This window comes from Papio anubis, chromosome 7 (assembly GCF_008728515.1).
Source record: "Papio anubis isolate 15944 chromosome 7, Panubis1.0, whole genome shotgun sequence".
NCBI classification, from domain to species: Eukaryota; Metazoa; Chordata; class Mammalia; order Primates; family Cercopithecidae; genus Papio; species Papio anubis.
This window is the reverse complement of record NC_044982.1, coordinates 86014414-86038711: the sequence shown is the minus strand read 5'-3', so window position 1 is coordinate 86038711 and position 24298 is coordinate 86014414. Positions and strand designations below refer to the sequence as shown.

At 40.1% G+C, this 24298-nt stretch overlaps 1 protein-coding gene across 4 annotated transcripts; it reads right to left on the bottom strand.

Annotated features, from left to right (window-relative positions):
• Positions 1-6224: 6224 nt before the first annotated feature.
• TTC5 (tetratricopeptide repeat domain 5) lies at positions 6225-24298 on the bottom strand. Of its 4 annotated transcripts, none has more exons than XM_003901481.5 (10): positions 23251-24287; positions 19172-19304; positions 17972-18183; positions 16611-16761; positions 16114-16205; positions 14171-14227; positions 13486-13632; positions 13092-13306; positions 9101-9245; positions 6227-6837 (listed from the first exon to the last, which is right to left on the bottom strand). In XM_003901481.5, the coding sequence occupies exons 1-10, from the start codon at positions 23299-23301 to the stop codon at positions 6718-6720; spliced, it is 1323 nt and encodes a 440-aa protein (XP_003901530.4). In that variant the 5' UTR covers positions 23302-24287; the 3' UTR covers positions 6227-6717. The 4 variants fall into 4 exon arrangements, with proteins under 4 accessions (XP_021796645.2, XP_003901530.4, XP_021796644.2 ...); XM_021940952.2 differs by lacking the exon at positions 23251-24287 and adding an exon at positions 20865-23217; XM_021940953.2 differs by lacking the exon at positions 9101-9245 and having other exon boundaries at positions 6225-6837; positions 23251-24297.

Genomic DNA, 24298 nt, shown 5'->3' with positions numbered 1-24298 from the left:
ATACTGTTTGGCCATAAAAAAGAATGAAATCATCTTTTGCAGCAACACAGATGGAACTGGAGACCATTATCCTAAATGAAACAACTCAGAAAGTAAAATACAGCATGTTCCCACTTATATGTGGGAGTTAAATAATGTGTACCCACAAGGATACAGTGTGGAATAATAGTCACTGGAGACTTGGAAGGGTGGGAAGGTAGGAGGGGGGTGAAGAATGAGAAATTACTTAATGGGTACAATGTTCCCAATTGTGTGATGTTTACACTGAAAGCCCAGGCTTCACTGCTAAGCAATACATCCATATAACAAAACTGCACTTGTACTCCTCACATTTATACAAATGTTAAAAATAGGAAACAAAAGCAAACTGGGTGGAGAAAAAAATGCAGATCATTACATTGTATTTAGGAAAATCAAGAAATTCAAATATATTTAACAATATCCAAATTCATTTTGACAATCAAAAATATGCAATGTTTTCATAGTTTGTTAGTTCTGCTAACAAAATACCTGACAGTGGATAATTTATTAAAAAAGAAAAAAAAAAAAGAACTTATTTCTGACAGTTCTGCAGGCTAAGTCCAAGATGAAGGTGGCAGATTCAGTGTCTGGTGTCTTGCTGCATCCTCACTTGGCAGAAGGCAGAAGGGCAAAAAAGGTATGAATTTTAAAAGGACAATACTCTCGTCCCTGACAGCTCTGTCTTCATAACTTAATCACCTCCTGAAGGTCCCACCTCTTATCACATGGGTAATTAAATTTTAGCATATGAAATTTGGTGGATACATTTGGACCATAGCAAATACCAATTAATCATTTTTAATTTTTAAAATAATTTGAAATAATTTCAAATGTATGGATATTTATCCTTTACCCAGATTCCTCAACTGTTAAACTCTTTACCTCATTTGCTTTATAACTTTTTGCTTTATATATTATGGCATTTTATTCATTTTTTTCTGAAATATGAAAGGGGCAGGCATGGTGTCCACTCCTAAATTTGCCATTGTGGTTTTCCCCAAGGCAAAATTTTCTCTACACAATCATGCTACCATTTAAGTCAAAAACCAATGTCAAAACATGGCTGCCCGAGCCACAGATGCCCTTCAAAGTTTCCTTCATAGGTGATAGTGTCTTGTTTTCCTTTCTGCTACAGGATCCCCACCCTGGAACATGTGTTGCATTCGGAGGTCATACCATTTTCTTCTTCTCCAATCTCAAACTGTTCTTCATCATTCCTTGCACTTCTCACTCTCAATATCCTATAAATGAAATTGAGTGATCCTCTACTGGGTCTTTCTGATGATTCCTCATGACCAGATTCAGCGACGTTCCCTTAACAGGAAGAATACAGAAATGGTGCTGTGCCCTTAGTGTCTCCCACCAGGGATCACAGTTGCTATCCCTCCCACCCCAGTGATGTAACCATTAATGACCTGGTCTGGTTGGCATCTGCCATCCCTATGCAGCTTTAATTTACACTTTTTACTTTATATTGAATAGTATTTTGTGAAGAGATATTCTAAGGAAATGTCAGTAAGCTGTTCCTCATCACATTTCCACTAACCAGCTTTTTTATATAACTCCTATCTGAACCATCTAACACTATGATAATTGCCTAATGGCAGCTCTAGACATCCTATAGTTGACATCTACTCTAAGAAGGAGGATTCCCTTCTCCTCCATTTATCTATTTTTAAATTTATCTTCGTATCAAAAATACTCCTCATTTAGTACATTATCCAGTGGGCTCCATTTTGTTACAATCACTTATTTTCATGCTTATGTGCCAGATTTGGCCAGTGGGAGACCTCTAAAGCTCGTATTTTTACACAAGAAGTCCTAGGCTCAGCTTAGACAACTCCAGATGCCATGCTGATATTGGCAATTTCATCAAGGAATATGATTCCCTCTCATGGAACATGTTATGCAGCCACCAAGAGTGTTCATACTTTATACCTTATGTGTTTCAAAATCCAACCTCATAACCACACAGCCAATGTTCCCTGCCTCTATCTCACATTCTCCTAACGCCTCCATGTCCTCAGATGCTAGCTGGCTGGCTAGCTGCCAACGTGCCTCCATGTGACTACTTCCCCACTTGCTATTTGAATCCTTAGGTGCTGGCTAATACACCACTAACACACATCTTCTCTGTTCACCTTTTCCCTCACTGCACTGCCTTCTAGGCTGTTCTAACTCTACTACTAAGGTAACCCAGCAACCAAGGCCAACTTCTGTGGCCAAAAGCAGATGGAAGGAAATCATAGGAAGAGAGAAAAGAAAGAGAAAGGGAAAGATACACATTTTCACTGCAAACAAAATTCTGGGCTGACCATTTTTTTCTTTCCTATTGTACCCTAAGATTGTACAACTCAAGGGGAAGAACTGGGATTTAAAAAATTGATGGGTCTGATTGCAGTTAGCAAATGTACAAATTAGAACGAAATTAGAATACCACTATTTGGCAACTACTACAGAAATAGTAAAATCACGTAGTCACAAAAAAAAGAGACAATGAAGACTTACATAAAGAAAATGGTAAGAAGACTCAATATTATGAAGGATGCCTATTCTTCCTAAATTGATCTATAAATTCAATGCAATCCCAACTAAAGTCCCCAGGAATTTTTCACGAAAAGTTACAAGCTGATTTTAAAGTGTAAATGGGATACTTGTGAAGAACATAAAAAAACTTGTCTGATTAGATACTAACTTTTTTTTTTCTTTTTTTGAGACAGAGTTTCACTCTTTGTTGCCCAGGCTGGAGTGCAATAGTGTGATCTCGGCTCACTGCAACCTCCACCTCCTGGGTTCAAGCAATTCTCCTACCTCAGCCTCCTGAGTAGCTGGGATTACAGGCATGCACCGCCACACCAGGCTAATTTTGTGTTTTTAGTAGAGACGGGGTTTCTCCATGTTGGTCAGGCTGCTCTCAAACTTCCGACCTCAGGTGATCCACCTACCTCGGCCTCCCAAAGATACTGACTTCTTATAAAACGATAAGGCAATATAGTACTTGCATAAAAATAAACAGAGCAGAACAGATCAGAATAGAGGCCCAGGCATGGTGGTTCATGCCTGTAATCCCAACACTGTGGGAGGCTGAGCCTGGAAGATCAGCTGAGTTCAGGAGTTCCAGACTAGCCTGAGCAACATGGTGAGACCCTATCTCTACAAAAAATATCTTTTAAAAAATTTAGCCAAGGATGGTGGCACATGCCTGTAGTCCCAACAACTTGGGAGGCTGAGGCGAGAGGATTGCTTGAGCCTGGGAGGTCGAGGCGCAGTGAGCTATGATTGCGCCACTGCACTCCAGCCTGGGTGACAGAGTGAGACTCTGTCTCAAAAAAAAAAAAAAAAAGAATAGAGAACTCAAGAAAGTTGGTTAAGACAGGCTGGGCTTTAAAGATCAGTGTTTGTGGGTAGGTGGAAGGATGGATGGATGGATGGACGGACGGACGGACGGACGGACGGATGGATGGATGGATGGATGGACAGAAAGAAAGGTAGGGAGAGAGAGAGATAGAAAGTTGGTTTAAGACAGACTGGGCCTTAAAGATCATTAAGGAAAGGATTGATTCTCTAATAAAAAGTGCTGGGCTATTTAATTACTCAATATGAAAAAAATTATATCCATACATCATAACATAAAGTCATACTGTAAGAAAAGGACAAAATGATATAACTTCATAAAACAATAGAGGGAAAATGTCCTTATGACTTTAGGAGAGCTAAGAACCTCTTAAAACACAAAACGTATTACCATAAAAGATGAATAAATTCAATGACATTGAAATTAAGAACTTCCATTCAGCAAAAGACCCAATAGAATAAAAAACAAGATAAAACTGTATACAGCACATAAAATGACAAAAGATTAGTACAGGGAATATATAAATCAATTTGACATCCAATACAGAAGTGTGCAAAGACACAAATAGGCATTATACCGAGAGAAAATATTAGTGGCTTGTAAATATACGAAAAGATGCTCAAGCTCATTAATAATCAGAGAAATGCAAATGAAGGCCACAAGGAAATAATACTCAAATCTCCTGTATTTGCAGTACCTAAAACATAAGATAATACCAAGCACAGAAGAGGATGGGGAGCATTGGGGTGACTCATCTATTGATAGTAGAGACATAAACTAATATAAACACTTTGGAAATGCTTAGTGCTTCTCAAAAAAGCTGAACATGTATATACTCTATGATCCAGCAATTCCATTCTATGTCAATACTCTTGAACAGTGGTTCTCAAACTTTCGTGTGCATCAGAATCACCTGGAGGGTTTGCTAAACACAGATTGCTGGGCTCTTCCCCCAGAGTTTTGAATTCAGTAAGTCTGGGTAGGGGGCTTGAGAATTTGCACTTCAAAGAAGTCCTAAGGGATGCTGATGCTGCTGTTCCAGGAACCACTCTTCAAGAACCATTGCTGTAGAAGAAACTGTTGCACTTACATATCAAGACATCTACAAGAGTATTAATAATGTAGTGCTTTGATAGTAAAAAACGAAAAACTGGAAACCCAAATATCCTTTAACAATAGGATGAACAAATTATGGTATAATCATACAATGAGATATTATATAGCTGTGAAGACAAATGAGATCACGGAGAGGTACACAAGGGCTTCTAAGTTATCAATGATGTTCTAGTTTTTAAAGCAGGTGGAAATTTTATGGGTATTCTAGTTATTCCTGAAACCATATGTACAAATTTTGCATACTTACTTGTTTGTATGCACTGATTCTCTCTGGCTACCACTTACTGGCCATTTTTCTACTCTCTAGCCCTACACAGAACATGTCAACTCATCTCAGAACTTGAGTAAAACGGGAACAGTACTTGGGTCCCACATCTCTACTGCCTCAAATGCTTACACACACTACTATCCCCATCTTCCCTAGTTGCTTTCAGTCATTTCTCAAGATATTTTTATGCCCCACAAGCTCCTAATCACTCTTCTATGACTGTAGGCCTCAAAATGACACCCAAAACTAAATTAACACTCAATATGTGGTATAACAGACAGTACTTGTAATAAAAACTGTCTCTTGCTACCACAAGTTTTTTTGGTGCAGTTCACAGTGTTTTTACAAACTATATCAGACTGGTTACTCATACTGACTTTAGCTTATCTACTAAAATTCTTAGTAATTTTCATACATGATGTTGAAGCTATACCTGAGAAAGTTAGCCTTTTTGAACCAAAAGAATGGACTGAAAATTTTATCTTATTAGACTCAGCCTTTATGACTTCTCAGATAGATTAGATAGATAGATAGATAGATAGATAGATAGATAAACTTTTCTCATCAATGGGTTACTATCATCCATTCTCTGAGGAGGCCTCTGTATTCTTTATAAATTTAATGAGTCATCAATGATATTCAAGGTACTGATAAAAAACTGAACAGTACTGGACCAAGAACAAAGATCTGAGTCATTTCACTAGAAGTCTTCTGAATTCATCTGTATACATTTATATATTATAGCCATTCAGTTATTTATTGTTGTTGTTTGAGACGGAGTCTTGCTCTGTCGCCCAGGCTGGGGTGCAGTGGCGTGATCTTGGCTCACTGCAACTCCACCTCCCAGGTTCAAGCAATTCTCTGCCCCAGCCTCCCCAGTAGCTGTGATTACAGATGCCTGCCACCACGCCGGCTAATTTTTGTATTTTTAGTAGAGACAGAGTTTCACCATCTTGGCCAGGCTGGTCTTGAACTCCTGACCTCGTGATCCACCCACTTCGGACTCCCAAAGTGCTGGGATTACAGGCGTGAGTCACCATACCCAGCTAATTCAATTGGTTATTAATCCTCACTCACAATTCTCCATTTTACCACAAGGATATTACGATAAACTGTTATAAAACATGTCACTAGACTCTAAAGAAACTGAATATCCATCTAACTCTCTCTGATCCTTCAGCCTAGTAACACTATTAGAACAGTATTGTTCTGTCATCTTGGACCACAGTGAAGACCACCCCTAGGGAATGACAGAATGGGAAAATGGAAGAAAGCTGGTCTCTAGCAACTTTGTGGAGTTGCCATTCCTGCCCTGGGCTGTCTATTGTCGGAATTCTTTTAACTGGGAGAGAAATAAACTACTTTGTATAAAGAAAAAAACGGGATTATTACTCCCATAAATTGAAGTGATCCTAAAACCAAGAATACAAGCCTAGGGAGAATAAAGCAGGCCAAACTACATGGTATTTTTTGTTCCAAACAAATTTATTCTGTTCCAGCCCCAAAGAAGAGGAAGGACCTAAATTTTAAAAATAACAATAAAAATTGCTAAAAACAAAGCCATTATAAAATTAAGCCCCTTCCTTTAGCAATAAATACTGAACTGATATATACATATGAGACTTAGGAAGGAGGCAACAACAGGAACCTTGGGGACTGTGTCCCATGGCAAGATCCCAAGACTTCTACCAATTCCATGCTCTTTGCTTAAAACATAGAGAGCAGTGGAAGAGACAGCAGAGATACGCCAGAAGAGTATGTGGCCCTGGAGAGAGCTGGAACATGATGAGGACAGAGGAGAGAGAAGAGATATGAAGCGTAATACAGGCAGGGAAAAGGAAAGTTCATTTAAAACATTCCTCCCATTCCTGCTGAATCACTGGATGTGGCTGGACCAACTGCACAGGGCCTTGGCCCCTCTCCTCCAGTCCCTGTTGAGCACACAAGTCAAAGAAGGTCATTCACACTGTGGTCGCGATGCCACTGTAGCAACAGCCTGGCTGCTGGATCCCTGAGGCTTCCCATTCACCACCAGCAGGAGGGGCGTCTCCACTCGAACACTGGAAAAGGAATAGTCCTAGAAAAGACAGACAAAGGTTCATTACAGATTCCAAGATGGAAAAAGCTCTAGCATGGGGATACACCACTTGCAACTTTCTGCACCACCTCCCCCACTGCATACTCCCTCTACTTTCATCTCACATCAGACAAAACTGAGCTAACAAAGGGGATGAAATTTTCCCAAAGTTTTCAGTCTTCAGAAGGAAAACATGGAGCATGTAAGGTCATGCAGTGCCACTACAAGAATAAGACAGCTCTCTGATTCAAAAAAGGCAAGTTCCTGGCATTGCCTAACAAAAGAATGCAACCAGCTCGCACAGAATCTGCCTTTTCCCACGGTGTTTCCTGATAATTAACTAGATACACACAGCAGCCAGCCAGAGCCAGTGGGAATCCTGAGAAAATCTCAGTCCAAATTGTTTATAAGGTCCTAATTTAATCCACCAAATACAAATTAAAGTTACTTCTCTTTTTTATATCAAGAGGAGGAAATAGAATATGTAACAGAATGTAGCCGTTTTCCTAATAACAAAAAGGATATCAGCTCACTTTATCAGTTCAAGTGTATTTTAAGTTGTAAAACATGTTAAATAATCTTCATCCAATATGGCAATGAGAGGTAGGCTCTTTTAAGTCCAAGTAAATTTAAAAGTTCTCATAAACCAATTTTTTTAAGTCTTCACAGAAATATCGACAAGTGACACAAAAAAACGGCAATTTAAACAAGAAATACAAATTAAAATATTCACACTATATTTTTCATGTAAAATTAGAAAACAACTTTTCAAAGGTTTCCAACCAGACTTGAGAAAAAAACTAGAGAAACACTTATTTACATCCCTGTTGGTAGTGACAACTAACTAGTACCATTTTCCAAAGAAATATTTGGCAATATGTATCAAAAGCATCTGAATTCTGCATACCCTTTGGACCCAGGACTCTGCATTAGAAATTCATTTAAGGAAATAATCACAGATACAAGCAAAGATATAAAAATCCTCACTGTGTTTCTAATTTTTTTTCTATTATAAAAGTACTAATCTAGATCTGAGGTCATCAAAGTCTTTCTGTAAAGGGCCAGATAGTAAATATTTTAGGCTTTGTAGGTCAAATGGTCTCTGTTACGGAACAAGTCACCTCTGACACCACAGTGCAAAAACAGCCACAGACAATAGTAAGCAAATGAGTGTGGCTGTGTTCCAATAAAGCTTTATTTGTGGACACTGAAATCGGAATTTCCTGTAATTTTCACACATCACAAAATATTATGCTTCTGTCAATTTTTTCATTTAAGAACACAGAAACCATTCTCTTTTTCTTTTTTTTTTTTTTTTTTTTTTTTTTTTTTTTTGAGGCAAAGACTTTCTCTATCACCCAGGCTGGCATACAATGAGACAATGATGGCTTACTGTAGCCTCAAATTCCTGGGATAAAGTGGTTCTCTCACTTCAACCTCCTCAGTAGCTGGGACTACAGGCATGTGCTGCAATACCTGGCTAAGTTTTTAAACAACTTTTTGTAGAGACAGGGTCTCACTATGTGTTGCCCAGGTTGGTCTTAAACTCCTGGGCTCAAGTGATCCTCCCACCTTGGCCTTCCAAAAGTGCTGGGATTTTAGGCATGAGCCACCATGCCCAGCCTAAAAACCATTCTTAATAAAAACAAGCAGTGAGCCAGATTTGGTCCATGGGCTTTGCCAACCCCTGATCTAAATGGTTAAACAGTGGTTAAATATCTACATTCATAAGGTTTTTGTAAGAATTGAATGGGGCAAGGCAGGCAATAAAAACTCTTAGCACAGTGTCTGGCACTCAATTAAGTGTTAAATAAATGTTAACTATCATTACCATCTTCATCATCCCCTGTCTACTCAATGTGTGAAATATGTAAAAACATTGGAAACATTCACAAACATTTGCATATAATATCCCACTCATGATTTAAAATATAGATATAAATATACGTGTATATATTTATGAAAAGAAAAAAGACTTCAGGTATATACACCAAACTGTTAACAGTAACAGTTAAAAAGTAGTAACATCTGAGTGATAATATAACACCTGAGTGATAATATTTCACTCCATTTTTTTATTTTTTTGCTTACCAGCTTACCTTTTTAGTAAAAAACTATATATAAAACATATACACACAAATATATATACACATAACCTACACACATACTCACATATAAATATTTCTATATCTTTTATAAAAAGATAAGCTTGGTTCTACTTTTAGAGCCTATGAGTTGGAAGAGAATCCTCGCCATCACTCACCTTTCCTTTGTGCTGAATTCGGTGAAGACGCAGGTTAGGCTCAGGGATGGCTACAGAGTCTCCAATGAGCACTCCCCAGCTCTGCACTATATTGTACACCATCACTGCATAGCAAGGTCCATCTGAATCTACCAGGCCAAATGTACTGCCAGGTAAAGATAGATTAGGAGAGAGGACAACAAAAAGGTATGCAGGCAGGAAAGAAGAGCAGAAAGAGTGGTTTAAAAATACTAGCAAAATACTGGACTTAAAGTCAGTGACAGGTAATTAAAATAAAATATAAAATTTAATTTAATTAAAGTTTAAAAATAAAATACTAACAAAATAAACAAATGCTTTTTCTCAGTTACTCAGAAAACCTATGAGAGGTACCATCCTCCACACTTTGTACGTCTGAGTCTTCATTTTTCTGAAACTCATCAATCTGTCACTTTGCTAAGAACTTAGGACAAAGCACACTGAAGCCATTCAACAAATATTAATGAAGAACTAGACCAAAATGTTACAATTGTAACATTATTCCTGATCTATCAATTTAACTATCATACTCTTTTTTGGTTTTTTTGTTTGTTTGCTTGTTTTGAGATGGAGTCTTGCTCAGTCGCCCAGGCTGGAGTGCAGTGGCGTGATCTCGGCTCACTGCAAGCTCCGCCTCCCAGGTTCATGCCATTCTCCTGCCTCAGCCTCCCCAGTAGCTGGGACTATAGGCACCCGCCACTATGCCCAGCTAGTTTTGTTTTGTTTGTTTGTTTGTTTTTGTATTTTTAGTAGAGACGGGGTTTCACTGTGTTAGCCAGGATGGTCTCAATCTCCTGACCTCGTGATCCGCCCATCTCGGCCTGCCAAAATGCTGGGATTACAGGCGTGAGCCACCGCGCCCGGCCAACTATCATGCTCTTAACCAAAGCCTCTAACCATCACTGTCTGTGTAGTTTAATTCCACAGACTTTCACCACACATTACATATGTGCCAAGCATTGTATTTAGCAGTAAGATACCAATCCAGCTATGAATGACCTATAGTCTAGCAGGAGTCAAACAATGAAGTCATCACTTACAGTAAAGTGTGATGGGTGCTAGAATAGCTTTTCCCTTGTGCTGAATTCAGTGAAGCCACAGATTGGACTGTGGGAGCCCAGAGGAGAACTATCTAAGTCAAAATTGGAAAGCAGGAAAGATTTCCTGGAAGAGGTGATACTCGAAGTGAATCTTAAAGGGTAAAAAACCAGCTGGGTTAAAATAGAAAAATTAATCCTCAGTAAAAATTTTAAAAACCTCTGAGGGGACAGGAACAGAGATTGCCTTGGAGGGAACATGAGGGAACTTCCCAGAATGGTGGTAATGATCTCTGTTTGGGTTATACAGATATTTTCCATTTGTTAAAAGCTATGAAATGTACACTTAAAATTGCACATTTCATTGTATGTAAATTTTACATAAAAAGAAAAAATTGAAATACTGAACTCAGTTAATGACTGCATGCTAAAGTATGTAAAGTATATTGATCTCTGCAATTTACTCTGACAGCAGGATAAACAGACCGATACATAATAAGCTAAGTAAAATAAAATGTTAATGGAAGAATATAAGTGATTGAGAACACAAATGTTCAATGTAAAATTCTTTCAACTTAGCTGTATGTTTGAAAATTTTTGAAACAAAATGTTAGAGGCAGAAGAGGATGTTAGCCATGTCAAGAAGAAGCTAGAGATTATCCAGGCAGAGTAACTGTATGCAAGACACAGAGGCATGAAAACAGCTGTTCTAAAACCAACAAAATTGTTCCGTGGTTGAAACAAAAGGCACAGGTGGGAAAGAGACAGAAGATAATGGAAAGAGAAGTAGGAAGCAAATCATGAAGGACTTTGTATGCTAAGCTAAGTAGTTCACACTTTATCCCAAAAGCTACATATAGTACCAGCAAGGAATCTTAAATAAGTAGTAGCAATGGTCAGATTTACATCTAAGAAACATTTCTCTGGCAGCACTGTGGAACACTGGAGGAAACCAGAGAATCAGGGAGACCTATTTGGAGAAGTGATAAAGGGGTGAATTAAGGTGGTAAACACAGAGAAGTCAAGTCTATAGGACAAAAAAGGCAAATCTTTTTGAAGAATGGAGAAGCCTATTCTTCCAAAAGTCTTAATCAAGTGACTGAGAGGTGATACCATTCATTCACAAGGAATCCAGGGAGGAGAAACAGATTTACAGAGAAAGATTTAGGTGAGTAATACTGAACTACTGAGTTAGAGATTTCTTATTGGAACCCAGAGGCAGTTGGTTATAGGGATCCAACACTTGGAAATGAAGCTTGGGCTGGAGATACATCTGTGAGCATATAGGAGGCTGCCAAAGCCTTGGGTTTATACGACATCACAAGGCAAGATGATCTATAGACAGGATGGAGAAGAATCACACTCATGCCATCACGTGACACACCTGAATTCACAGGAAACATTGCAATCAAGCAAAGCACTCTCCTGATGAATCCAGTCAAAGCCTCGGAATCCTTCTACATAGTATGTCAGGCAACCACTGACAAGTGATCAAAGTTGGCAACTATAGGCCATCCTGGTATAAAGAGAAAAAAAGGAAAAAAACAAAAATAGAGTCCTGAGAATCTAAGATTTAAAAGCTGGGCAGAAAAAGAGAAACCAAGGAGTGGCAAAATATCTATTTGTTCTCAAGGTCTTCTAAAACCTACCTTTGTCTATATCCCTTTCAAATTCTTCTCAGCTCTAGGATTTGCTCTAGTTAACTAAACTGTTCTCAGCTACCTTTTTGCCCTTCAACTCATCAAACACACAAACCCCTAGAAAACGCCATGGAGAAAGCTGGGCCATATAATGGGAATTGTGAATATTTCCGTTTAGATGGAACAGAAGGCAACTGTGAAAGGCAATAGTTACAGATAAGTCAGAATGTTTTGGAACCACGCAATAGAAGTTGCTGGATCCAGTGCCTAGAAAGACAATGGTGATCCTAGGAAAATAATAATTTCAGTAGAAAAGAGAAAGGGGAAAGCAGTCAACCAGGGATTAGGAAGTGAGTGAAGGACCAAGGAGTGGTGGCACTCACTAAACCCTAACTTTTCAAGATCCAAAAATTTTCTAAATAAATATTCTTAATTCATTTCCTCCGCTGCTAGCAGCACCTGCACCTGGGTCCTTGACATTTCTTTTTTTTTTTTTTTTTGAGACGGAGTCTCGCTCAGTCGCCCAGGCTGGAGTGCAGTGGCCAGATCTCAGCTCACTGCAAGCTCCGCCTCCCGGGTTCACGCCATTCTCTGGCCTCAACCTCCCGAGTAGCTGGGACTATAGGCGCCCGCCACCTCGCCCGGCTAGTTTTTTGTATTTTTTAGTAGAGACTGGGTTTCACCGTGTTAGCCAGGATGGTCTCGATCTCCTGACCTCGTGATCCGCCCGTCTCGGCCTCCCAAAGTGCTGGGATTACAGGCTTGAGCCACCGCGCCCGGCCTGACATTTCTTTTTTCTCACTCCCTATGACACATATACTACACACTCAACAAATATTTGTTGAATGACATCTAAGACAATCTCCCAACCAGACTTTAAATTATAACTCAAAGCTCACTTTTCAGAACTGCCTAAGTACACCTAAGTACAAACAGGACTAAGAATTTGTCCTCCTTCAACTTCTATGATCATGAAAATGCAAAGGGACAGAAGAATTTTGAGGTTTCTGTCTTATAAAAAAAAAGTCCTGCCAAATTTCAACTATGGATATAGGAACCCACATAGCACCAAACTCAGGGATAAAAAACGGGCAGTGACAGAATCTACAAAAGCCTCTGATCAAAAGATTGTTAAACATCACCTAGGCAATATCTGCCCATGGGACAGTCACAGAAGGAAATCAGAAGTCACAAATCTGTGACCACTGACAATCTCCTCAACTGCCAGGGAAAGAACAGGAAGTGACAGCAATTAGTTCAAAAGGGTAAAACGGGGGAAATCCAAGAGAAACTCACAAGGGGACTTTCTCTTCTGTGGTAAGGCTAAACACCACCTTTCCCAGGATGACGGCACCACTGTTCACCCCAGGCTGAAGCGTACTCAGTGGCTTGAGCTCCAGGGTCACTTTCTGCCCAGAGGCTGACTGGTAGTGCCCATCACCGCAAGGGCCTAGATGGGCTGGGCGCAAGCTTCCCAGCATGCTCTGCAGCTTTTTGGTCTTCACCTTTCCCTACAAAGAAGAGGAAATAGGTAAGAAGCTGGAAACTAGTCGCCTTCCTTGAGACTCTAATCCTTCCCTCCCACCCACTTCTATAGGGTCACGACCTCCTAAACCTATTTATTCTTATTTTATTGACCCACAGCAAAAAAAAAAAAAAAAGTAGAATTCAGCCCTTTAGACATGTTTACCTTACTCTCAAGGAGGCTGGTTAATCTATCCAGGAATTCCAGAAGTTGTTGCTCTCGTTGCCGGGGCTCTGGCCAGGCAGGGTCCAGGGCAGCAGCCCGAGAGAAGCCCTCCAGGGCCTCCCCATAGCTCTCTTCGTATTTATGCAACTGTACAAGAAGTATATCCCAATTATAAGTATATCCAAACAAACTATCCCGAGGGAATAATGGCACCATGGACTAGGAATCTAGAGAAATAAACTGTTTTCCTTCCTGGTTATTTTCCTGTGCTATAATAAACAGCCTCAAGAGCTGGTAACACCTTATATCCTTCTTCCTAGCCAAGATGATCACAATCCCAAAGATGGAATCATTTTAAAGAAGCTAATTTCCAAACTCTAAAATAGTTAAGTTGTATACCTTGGGTCACTTGACCTTTATATTTACTTAACATTTCAGAAGTCTTCTGAAAGATGCCCCCATTGTCTACATATTCTTCTACCTCCTCAGCCCCTTCTCCTTTCCCTCCAGTGACTACACCAGATACTGAAGCCAAACCGAGCTAGCTGTTTATAGAACAGCACGGCTTTCCTCTCGCAGTCTGTACCCAGTCTGTGTCCCTATGCACACTCCGTTATCCTCACAAGCTAAGACCTAGGTGTCTTATTTATTTGACCCTCAGATGACTATACCCCAAAGGTCTTACCGTCGCCCTGTTCAAATGAAGGTCAGGATTGCTAGAAGCTTTTCTGTCAACCTTCTCCTATAATGGGATAAAAAGATTATCAGGGGATCCTGTCTCAATGTTAAGGACTAACATGCCCAACATGTCCTACACCTCCTCTTCCTAGAGAAATGGAAGTTTCTTCCTTGCCAAAATGTAATTTATACCACAGAAGCAGTTACTGTGTAACAAGTGTGGGTATCTTAGTCCCTAAAACCTTAGGGATATAAGTGTTTTTGTATGTGTAAGACTTTAAAATATTATTGTAATTTATCCATGTAGCATTGCAAAGATAGAATAAATCTTTATATAAATGAAATATGTGGCCCGGGCACAGTGGCTCAGGCCTGTAATCCCAGCATTTTGGAAAGCCGAGGTGGGCAGATCACGAGGTCAAGAGATTGAGACCATCCTGGCCAACATGGTGAAACCCTGTCTCTACTAAAAATACAAAAATTAGCTGGGCATGGTGGCGCACGCCTGTAATACCAGCTACTCAAGAGGCTGAGGTAGGAGAATCACTTGAACCTGGGAGACGGAGGTTGCAGTGAGCCAAGATCGTGCCACTGCACTCCAGCCTGGGTAGCAGAGTGAGACTCCTTCTCAACAACAACAAAAAAAGATTAAAAAGCGACTATTTAGCAGAAGCCAAATATAAAATGTTGAAGGAATACACCATACTACTCTTTAAAATGTAAACATTCACCAAATTAAGAAATCAGAGTAAAATATAATTGCTCTAAAAGTTCCATGATTGAAAAAAGGCAGTTTAAACTTAGAGTTGCGGGGAGAGTGGCAGGAGTGGGAGAAAAACAAATTTAAAAGGACAGTCCCTGAATTGCAAACATGAACATACAGTAGCTGTGTTCTTTATTCTACCACATGGAGCAGAGTAAGTAATGATAAGTTAAAAAGCAATTCTCTGTATCAAGAGAAGCAAAAGAAGAAAGGTAAATATGAGAGCTAAATAAAAAGTGCTCAGAGGACCACTGTGAAGTCAGAAGCCAATTCTAATAATGAGAAAAAAGGCACTCAAAGTCTAAGGGAAAGCCCTATGCAAATGCCTATCAATACAAAAATGCTTGAAAACCTAAATAAATTTCTTGAAAACCTAAATAATCTAATTCACTTAATTCCTAGGAAATGACACAGAACAAGCTACACATTGTTTTCTCTTTCAGCCCATGGGAAATCCAGAGCCATATTATCTAAGGGTTAATTTGGGAATAGCACTTAATTTACACTGAAGTATAAGTTTTTCATTGTTCTTTAAAATGAATGTGGCCAGGCGCGGTGGCTCAAGCCTGTAATCCCAGCACTTTGGAGGGCCGAGATGGGCGGATCACGAGGTCAGGAGATCGAGACCATCCTGGCTAACACGGTGAAACCCCGTCTCTACTAAAAAATACAAAAAAACTAGCCGGGTGAGGTGGCGGGCGCCTGTAGTCCCAGCTACTCAGGAGGCTGAGGCAGGAGAATGGCGGGAACCTGGGAGGCGGAGCTTGCAGTGAGCTGAGATCTGGCCACTGCACTCCAGCCTGGGCGACAGAGTGAGACTCCGTCTCAAAAAAAAAAAAAGAAGGTACAAAAATATTAATAAGCATTATTTTAATAACTTTCTTCTCATTAAGAAAGATGAACACGTTGAGGCAGCTCTGTGATTTGGTTATGTATGTGTGTAAGAAACCCAGACAGGTTAAGGAGCTATCCAGCATCAACGCACCACAATGCAAGTGGTTCCTCACACTCACGTTATAAGAAGTCAGTCATCTCTGCAGACACATCTTTGCAAAATCACACAAATGAGATGCCAGCAAACACTGCCACTGCCTGTGATGCTTGCTAAAGGGCCACAGAGAAGACTGAACAACGCTTCTGCTTCTGTTGTTGCCTATTCATCTGGCCTGGTGACCATAAGTACTTACTGCTTGGGCATAGGCACTGAGGGCTTGCTGGGAGATCTTTGGGTTCTGGCCAGTAGAGAAGTAAAGGGAAAGATATGAATTCCCAAGGATATCTGAAAGAGAAACACAGTGACGAATCATCTCAGAGTCCAAGTTCAAGATATGACTTATTTTGATCATTCTTGAAAGTATATTTGAGAGGTCCCACATGAAACCCAAATCAAGAACAACACAATACTTAGTATACCCAAAATTCCCCTACAATAGAGCAACAAGGTCCCCAAACTGAAATTTGAACAGACCGTACAAAAGCCCTGCCTTGCTTATGTGAAAACTAGGATCAAAAGATCGAAGAGGTCCTAGAAAAGCAGTTCACCAAAATGTCTTTCGTGTGTCTTCAAAACAAAGATGCCCTGGCTTAAACCTCAGAGGCAGACTCAAAAGATGGACTGCAAATGTTGCTCTGATTGAAAACATCTGCTCTAGAACCCTGTTGGATATCTTTTGAGAGCACTCACACCAGGAGCGGCCATCATGGACATCCATCTGAACAGCCAGCTTAGCCTGTCGGACACTGTCCATGACATGGTGAGAATGTTCATCTTCAGTGCCAGTCCGCAGCTGGCGAAGCACCATTGACAGGTTTTGCAAGGAGACTTTGTTCCTGCACTGCAAATAGAAAAGGCACATACTCAATCTTCCCGATTCTACCTCCCCTTCCCAGATGTATTCTGAATTCAATCTTCTAAATCTAATTTTTTACTTTTTCAAATTTTTTGTTTTGTTTTGGTTTGGTTTGGTTTGAGGTGGAGTCTTGCTCTGTCGCCCAGGCTGAAGTGCAATGGCGCAATCTCAGCTCACTGCAACCTTTGCCTCCCGAGTTCAAGTCATTCTCCTGCCTCAGCTTCCCAAGTAGCTGGGACTACAGGTATTTACCACCATGCCCGGCTAATTTTGGTATTTTTAGTAGAGACAGGGTTTCACCATGTTGGCCAGGCTGGTCTCGAACTCCTGACCCCAAGTGATCTGCCCACCTCAGCCTCCCAAAGTGCTAAGATTACGGGCGGGGGTGAGCCACCGCACCTGGCCATATTTTTCTTTTTGAGATAGGGTCTCACTCTGTCACCCAGGATGGAGTGCAGTGGCACGATCTTGGCTCACAGCAACCTCCACCTCCTGGGTTCAAGTGATTCCTGTGCCTCAGCCTCCTGAGTAACTGGGATTACAGGCACGTGCAACCATGCCCAGGTAATTTTTGTGTATTTGGTAGAGGTGGCGTTTCATCATGTTGGCCAGGCTGGTCTCAAACTTGTGACCTCAAACGATCTGCCCACCTCGGCCTCCCAAAGTGCTGGGATTACAGGCATGATGGTCACCACATCTGGCATATATATATATGTATATATATATGTTTTATTATTACTATTAGTATTATTATTATTTTTTTTTTTTTTAGAGACAAGGTCTCACCATGTTGCCTAGGCTGGTCTCAAAATCCTGAGCTCCAGTGATCCTCCTGCCTCAGCCTCTCAAAGTGCTAGGATTACAAGTATAAGCTACCACACTCAGGCTTAATTTTTTCATCTAAATTCTTGCTGCCATCTGTATCTTCAACCCCCATCTACAAGGATCAGCTTAGTTGCTAACTTTTCTTCACTTCCTTTCTCCCCCTGAACCTGATCCCATCATCATCTTCCTTTCCCAGGACTCTGCCTCTATTTTCCTCATTCAGGTCTGCTCTCCGACCTTTCCTCCCTCCTGATTCCGTCCTAGTTCAATTTCAGTTCTACTCTGGTATTCATGTCCTAGGAAAACTCATAGAACCAAAGAAATTCATCCTTCCCATCTGTGCTTTCCAAAAGGATAGGGGGCAGCTCACATGGGTAAGGGCTCCTGAGAAGCAGGTGTGGGCAGCTGCAACATCCCCTTTTTTCCAGTACACCTCACCCAGCTGGTTCCAGGCTTCCACCAGCTTGGGCTCCAGCTTCACAGCCTTTGACAGAAGCTCCTCAGCCTTAGGGCTATAGTCAGGAGTCACATTTAGTGCTTTCCCAGTTAGCATCAGAACTTGCGCCTTGCCCTGGACAGAACCTAAGAGGAAGAAAAAAAGATAAAGTGGGAAAAAAACAAGCAATCTTACAGTTAAAGACCAGGGCACTTTCTCTCAAAAAATAACTCCAAGTCAGTTTTAGGAATAAAAAGAGTTGAGGAAAATATTTATCAACAAACCATTTATTGCAAGCTCACCATAAGCAGAGTGCTATATTAGCTAATTGGGCAACAAAGAAAGCACTATTTCTAGAGCTTCTGCCATCTGTTTTTTGGGCCCCTATCTACAAGGATCAGCTCGGTTGCTAATTTTCCTAGAGGGATTTACAATCTAGATGAAGACAAAGCATAAACATGGAAAATTAAAACCACGAAAAAGAGCATAGAGCATTAGCCCAGTGAATGGGCTTTAACAAGTCAAGAGGAGTCAGGACAAATAGCTATCATTAAAACAAAAGACAGAGAGAAAGAAAAGACCCTCCAGATTAGAAAATGACATAAACAAAGACACAGAATCAAAAGTACATGTGGCCATGTTCAAGGGAGAATAAATGGTTCAACCTGGATGAAACAGAAAGTTCCTCTACAAGTAATTAGTCAGCGATCAGGTTAGAAAACAGAGTAAAACAATGGACACTTAAATACCAGGTTAAGGGGTTTAGACTTCAGCGAGTCAAAAGGCAGACAAGAGGATCAGGTTAAATGCATGAAGTAATGATTTAGGAAGATGACCATGGCCATCGTGTTATATAAGTGGATTTGAAAGTAAAAGAAATTAGAGGCAGAAAGTCAAATTACTGCAATAGTTCCAGTAAGTATGCTCTTTCATTTCATGCCATTTGCTATAATCAAATTTTAGAAAAAGTAGCTTAGGGAATGAAAGGTTGCACAGGGGCCCTGAGAAGTAATATTACATTGTAGTACCCTATAGCAGTAACAGATAGGATACCAAAGAGTCTACAAGGAAGGAGTAAAGGTCGATCACATTTCACTGAAGGATGGGGGGTTGCACAGTCTCTAGGGCTCATACCCACTACTTCTTCCATCTGCTGTAGGGTCTTCTCCATCTCCTTCTGCACATCCTGTTGCTTCCTCCCAGCATCCTCAACACTATGTGTCTCAAAATAGCAGTCTCGAAATGAATAGAGCTGATCCACTAGTTCCTAAAAAGTATGACAATGGAACCATTAAGTGGAGAGAGCACTGGACAGGGAAACTTGAAATTGGCTAGCCATACCGTCTCTTGGTCTAGAAAGACCAATTCTCTTATCTCACCTAGGAATGGCACAATAGGCAAGTGGACAGGTTTACTAAAATGCCACAAATCAAGAGGAAAAGCAGCCAGTACCCCAGGCCAGCTCTCATGGTCCCATGTTGTCGCATGCCAGTGTCTGTACTGTGATGACTGTTTTCTCTCCCTGCCCCAGCAGGGCTTCTAATATGACTAAACACTTCACATACCACAGTCATGAGGAGGGAAACATTGCAACTTAAGATAAACCAAAAGTTAGTAAGATCATTCTATATGGTCCTGGTCCTCAAAGAATAACACTTTGAAATTTACCCTTAAAGTTGGACTTCTCAACTAAAACCATTTTATCGCTGATTTTTCATATGCTGATATCTGAAAATACAATACAACCTTTGTGAATATAATAAACATGTTAGAGAGTCATTGTTTTCCACCACAAACATACCAATTTGAACTTGGTAACTTTGGTATTTTTGCAGCATTTTGTTATTTTAAATGCTTATTGTGGTTTTGTTTAGTTCGAATTTTTTGTCAAGTCATCTTCTGGGTGTCTTGGATTTTTTACAAGTAAATATTCTCTTTCCTCTTAAATGCCTCTGAGTCTTCCTGTCAGATGAGGCAAAGCTTTTCCACTACAGGTCAAGCATCCCTAATCCAAAAATCTGAAATCCTCCAAAATCCGAAACTTTTGAAATGCTGTCACCACAAGTAGAATATTCCACACCTGACACACAGTCAAAATGCAGTCAAAGCATTGTTTCAGGCACAAAATTATTAAAAATATTGAATCAAATTACTTTCAGCCTATGTGTATAAAGTGTAAATGAAACAATTTTTTTTTTTCTTTTTTAAAAGACAGGGTCACCAGGCACGGTGGTTCACGCCTGTAATCCCAGCACTTTGGTAGGCCCAGGCAGACAGATCACGAAGAGATCGAAACCATCCTGGTCAACATGGTGAAACCCAGTCTCTACTAAAAATGCAAAAATTAGCCAGGCATGGTGGCGCACACCTGTAGTCCCACCTACTTGGGAGGCTAAGGCAGGAGAATTGCTTGAATCTGGGAGACAGAGGCTGCAGTGAGCCGAGATCGCGCCACTGCACTCCAGCCTGGCAACAGAGTCTCAAAAAAAAAAAAGAGAGACAGCCTCGTAGGTTACCCAGGCTGGTCTCAAACTCCTGATTTCAAGCAATCCCCCTACCTCAGCCTTCCAAAATGCTAGAACTACAGGCATAAGTCACCAAGTTTCATATTTAGATTTGGGTCCCATCCCCAAGTTATCTCATTACGTATATGCAGATATTCCAAAATGCAAAAAGATCTGAAATCCAAAAAACTTCTAGTCCTAAGTATTTTGGACAAGAGATACCCTATTCTTTCCTGAAACTGAACAGATAGCAGCAGAAATATATAATCACTTCCCATCGAGTCTAATCAACGGTCTTCACAACATATCCTGAATTCACCCACCTGACTCCGTCCCACTATGACCACTCCTGGATTACATCAGCTTCATTACTTGCCCGGAATGCAAGAGCTTCTTAACCAGTCATCTTGTTTCTGTTCTCTCTCATTCTCCTCACTGTAGTGGGAGTGATCTTATAAAAAATGTACATCGTATCACAAACCTTCAAATAGTTTCCCATTGCAGACAGAATAAAATCCAAGTCCTTATCATGGCCTAGAAGACTATGAGCTGAACTACCACCACCCAACCTGACACAAACTTCACTTCTCAGCACTCTCTCTCCTATGATACTCAAGCCAGAGTGGCCTTCATGCAGTTTCTCAAACCCATCAAGCTCAGCCCACCCGGAAGCCCTTACACATGCTTTTCCTTATGCCTGGACACTTTCTCCAGATCTCTGCATAACTTATTCCTCATCATCATTTAGATCTTAGATCAAATATCAATTCCAGAGAGGTTTTCCCTAATTACTCAAACCAAATGAATATCTTCCTTCTCTCGTCTACTGTTAAATCATACTCTTATTTTTCTTCATACTTATTTAAAATCATGTGGCCTATCATTAATTGTCTATTGTCTGCCTCCATCACTGAAATGTAACCTCCACGATGGAAAGGACTTCATTCTGTTTTGTTTCGAGCTACACCTGAGCACCAGAACAGGACTTGGGACATAATAGGCTCTCATTCACTATACTTGATTCAATTAACTAACTAACTACCCCTGTTCTAACAAATACATATGTGCTATACTTAATTTAAAATCCTATCCAGAATGAAGAGAACAGACTAGCACCCTCTGCAGTAATGCTTTTCAAATTTTATTGTAGTATATCCAAGACCCAGCCTGCAGAGACTCTGATTTTAACAGTTTAGCAGAACTCAAAATTCTACATTTTTAACAGGCACCCCAGATGATTGTAATGAAACTGTAAAACACACTTTGAGAAATATCCTTTTATACATTCCTTTTACACTAAAATGTCTATAACAATGAAATCAAAGTTTACCACCATCTCCATGAACAGCAACACCATTATCTAATCCTTTTCCTCTTCTCTACTTCACTCCTTTATTCCATTCCTGCACCGACCCCACCCCAACATAACCAAAGTATCCTCTCCCAAGCTGCTTAGGACATTTACCACAAATGAACCTAGGAAAAGACAATTCTCATAAAAAATTACAACCAATTTCCTTTTGTCCTGAAATCAACATGGCTGCAAATTAAGAGTTTTAGAGGGGGGCTTAATGATTGGTTTTAGTTGTTAAAGCAAACATTCAAGAACTTGTTTGGTTTTGTTTTCCTCTGGACTGAACGTTTTTAGAAACTTATTTTCTCATGGCAAAATCAATACATGTAAGTTGTTAAAATTCAAATAGATACATGTAAAAAACAGAAAGTAAAAAATTCCCCCAAACAACCTCAGTGATAACCACTGATTTGTATACCTTTTCAGATTCTTTTCTGTACATATACAAACGTATATACACCAATAATGTTTCTAATATAGAACCAGAATTGATTCTTTGATTTCAGTCAGTCACAATTAGGGAATAAAATGAAGTTAATCCAAATCAGTCGGAACACTAAAAAGTGTTAGTTACTATTTTAAGCTACTCAAGAACAAAGAAATTTCACCAATATTTAAATTTGTGCGTTAAACACCTTTAGGCAAGTTACAAGCCTGTCGTAGTTCTAATATTTAAGTTACAGGCTGTCTTAGAACGAAGAACTGAGTTCCTGAGGTTTAAGGAAAATCGTGGGGCCTTAAAGGCAAACAGCCAAGCAATTAGTTAACGCCTCCCTACCAAGCCCAAAAGCCTAGTCTTACTCAGAAGCACAGTCATCTGTCGACTACGTGGAGTCTGGACCCCTCTGCATCAGACCCCAAAGTGGAACTACACATGTTGAAAGAAATCAAAACTGAAATCCTAAGGGGAGTAACCAGGACACTTGCAGTGCAGGTCATCAGTGTGACTGTTGCCAAATTCAAAGCAGAAAGGTGTTAAATGGCTTTTGTAGGTATCAAAACAACATGTGATAATAGTTCATGCAGATCTGCCATACACATGTATATGCTATTCGTTATGGATGAATCGAGAAAACAACGTCCTCTCTTAAAATGTACATGAATAGTTAGGAGCAACAAATCCTCTTCCATACAGGACTGAAATTAACCGCAGTCAGGTAGACAGCAGGAGGTTCCAACACACTGGGAGGCTCCCTCGCTGGCTGCGGCTGCACCCTCGAGGGTTGTTATAGTAACCGCACAGACGCACGCAGCTTCGCGTGTGTGCCGGGGAATTCGCGGGCACTACATAAACTGGACTCCCTGCTTCATTCGGAGTAACAAAAACACATACAGATTTTAATCTAAGGCCCCACCTGCAATTTCTGCAAGATCGGCTTCACTTCTTCCTCTTCATCAGCCATCATCTCCCGGCCACTCCACCCCCAACTTTATAACCACAGAGACGCACGCCCTCTCTCATCGCGGAACCACAGCGACACCTGGCGCTCTGGAGGCTTTTCTGCCCACGAAGGGCTTTGCTTCAAATCAACTTAACTATTTCCTACAGCACATAGATGCTCTGCAATCACTTTTGAGTTCATAAACTTGTTTCTTTCCCAGATACTGGAAACAAAATGTCCTCAGCTTAATTTCTATATTCTTGTTTCATATCTTCCTACTTATTTATACTAAGATTATAATACTCCATGAAGAAGAGAGTTTAAGAAGTGCACACCTGTGTTGTTTGAAATTTTTAAAGCCATGTAGTACAATGGCTACTTGACTCAATCTTTTCCAAACTTTGCAATAACTTTCTATGTATGATTAATTTTATCATTTTAATGCACTATCCTAATAAATACTACACTTGGGATGGCTCATAAAAACCACCATGCTGTACACTAATAATGCCTCCATATTTATAGACAACATCCAGAAGGATATATAAGAAACAATGACTGCAGAGGGAAACAGAAACTGGGGAACTGTGGGTAAGCGAAGAAAATTTTCACTGCCTGCGCTTTTGAATTTTCTTGCCATCTATATGTATCACCTATTCAAATATAAATATAATTTTTAAATAAAAAATTATTTGCTTCTACATAGTCTCTGGAAGGACACAAGACACTGGCAACACTATTGCTTACAAAGAGCAGAAGTGAGCGGCTGGAGCAAAAATGAGTGACTAGGGATAGACTTTTCACTCTATGCCTTTTTTGTAACTTTCAAGTTTGTACCTTGTGAATATATTAAACTTGTGAATAAATCTTTTAAAGTGTCATGTAATATTCCTGACAGTTTTGCTTTACTTTTTTAGTTTTAATTACAGCTTCAAGTTGATTCTATGAACCTAACAAAGAAGCAAAACGTTCAAGGCAGAAATCATGAATATACATAAAATCATTTCCTCAAATCATTTTC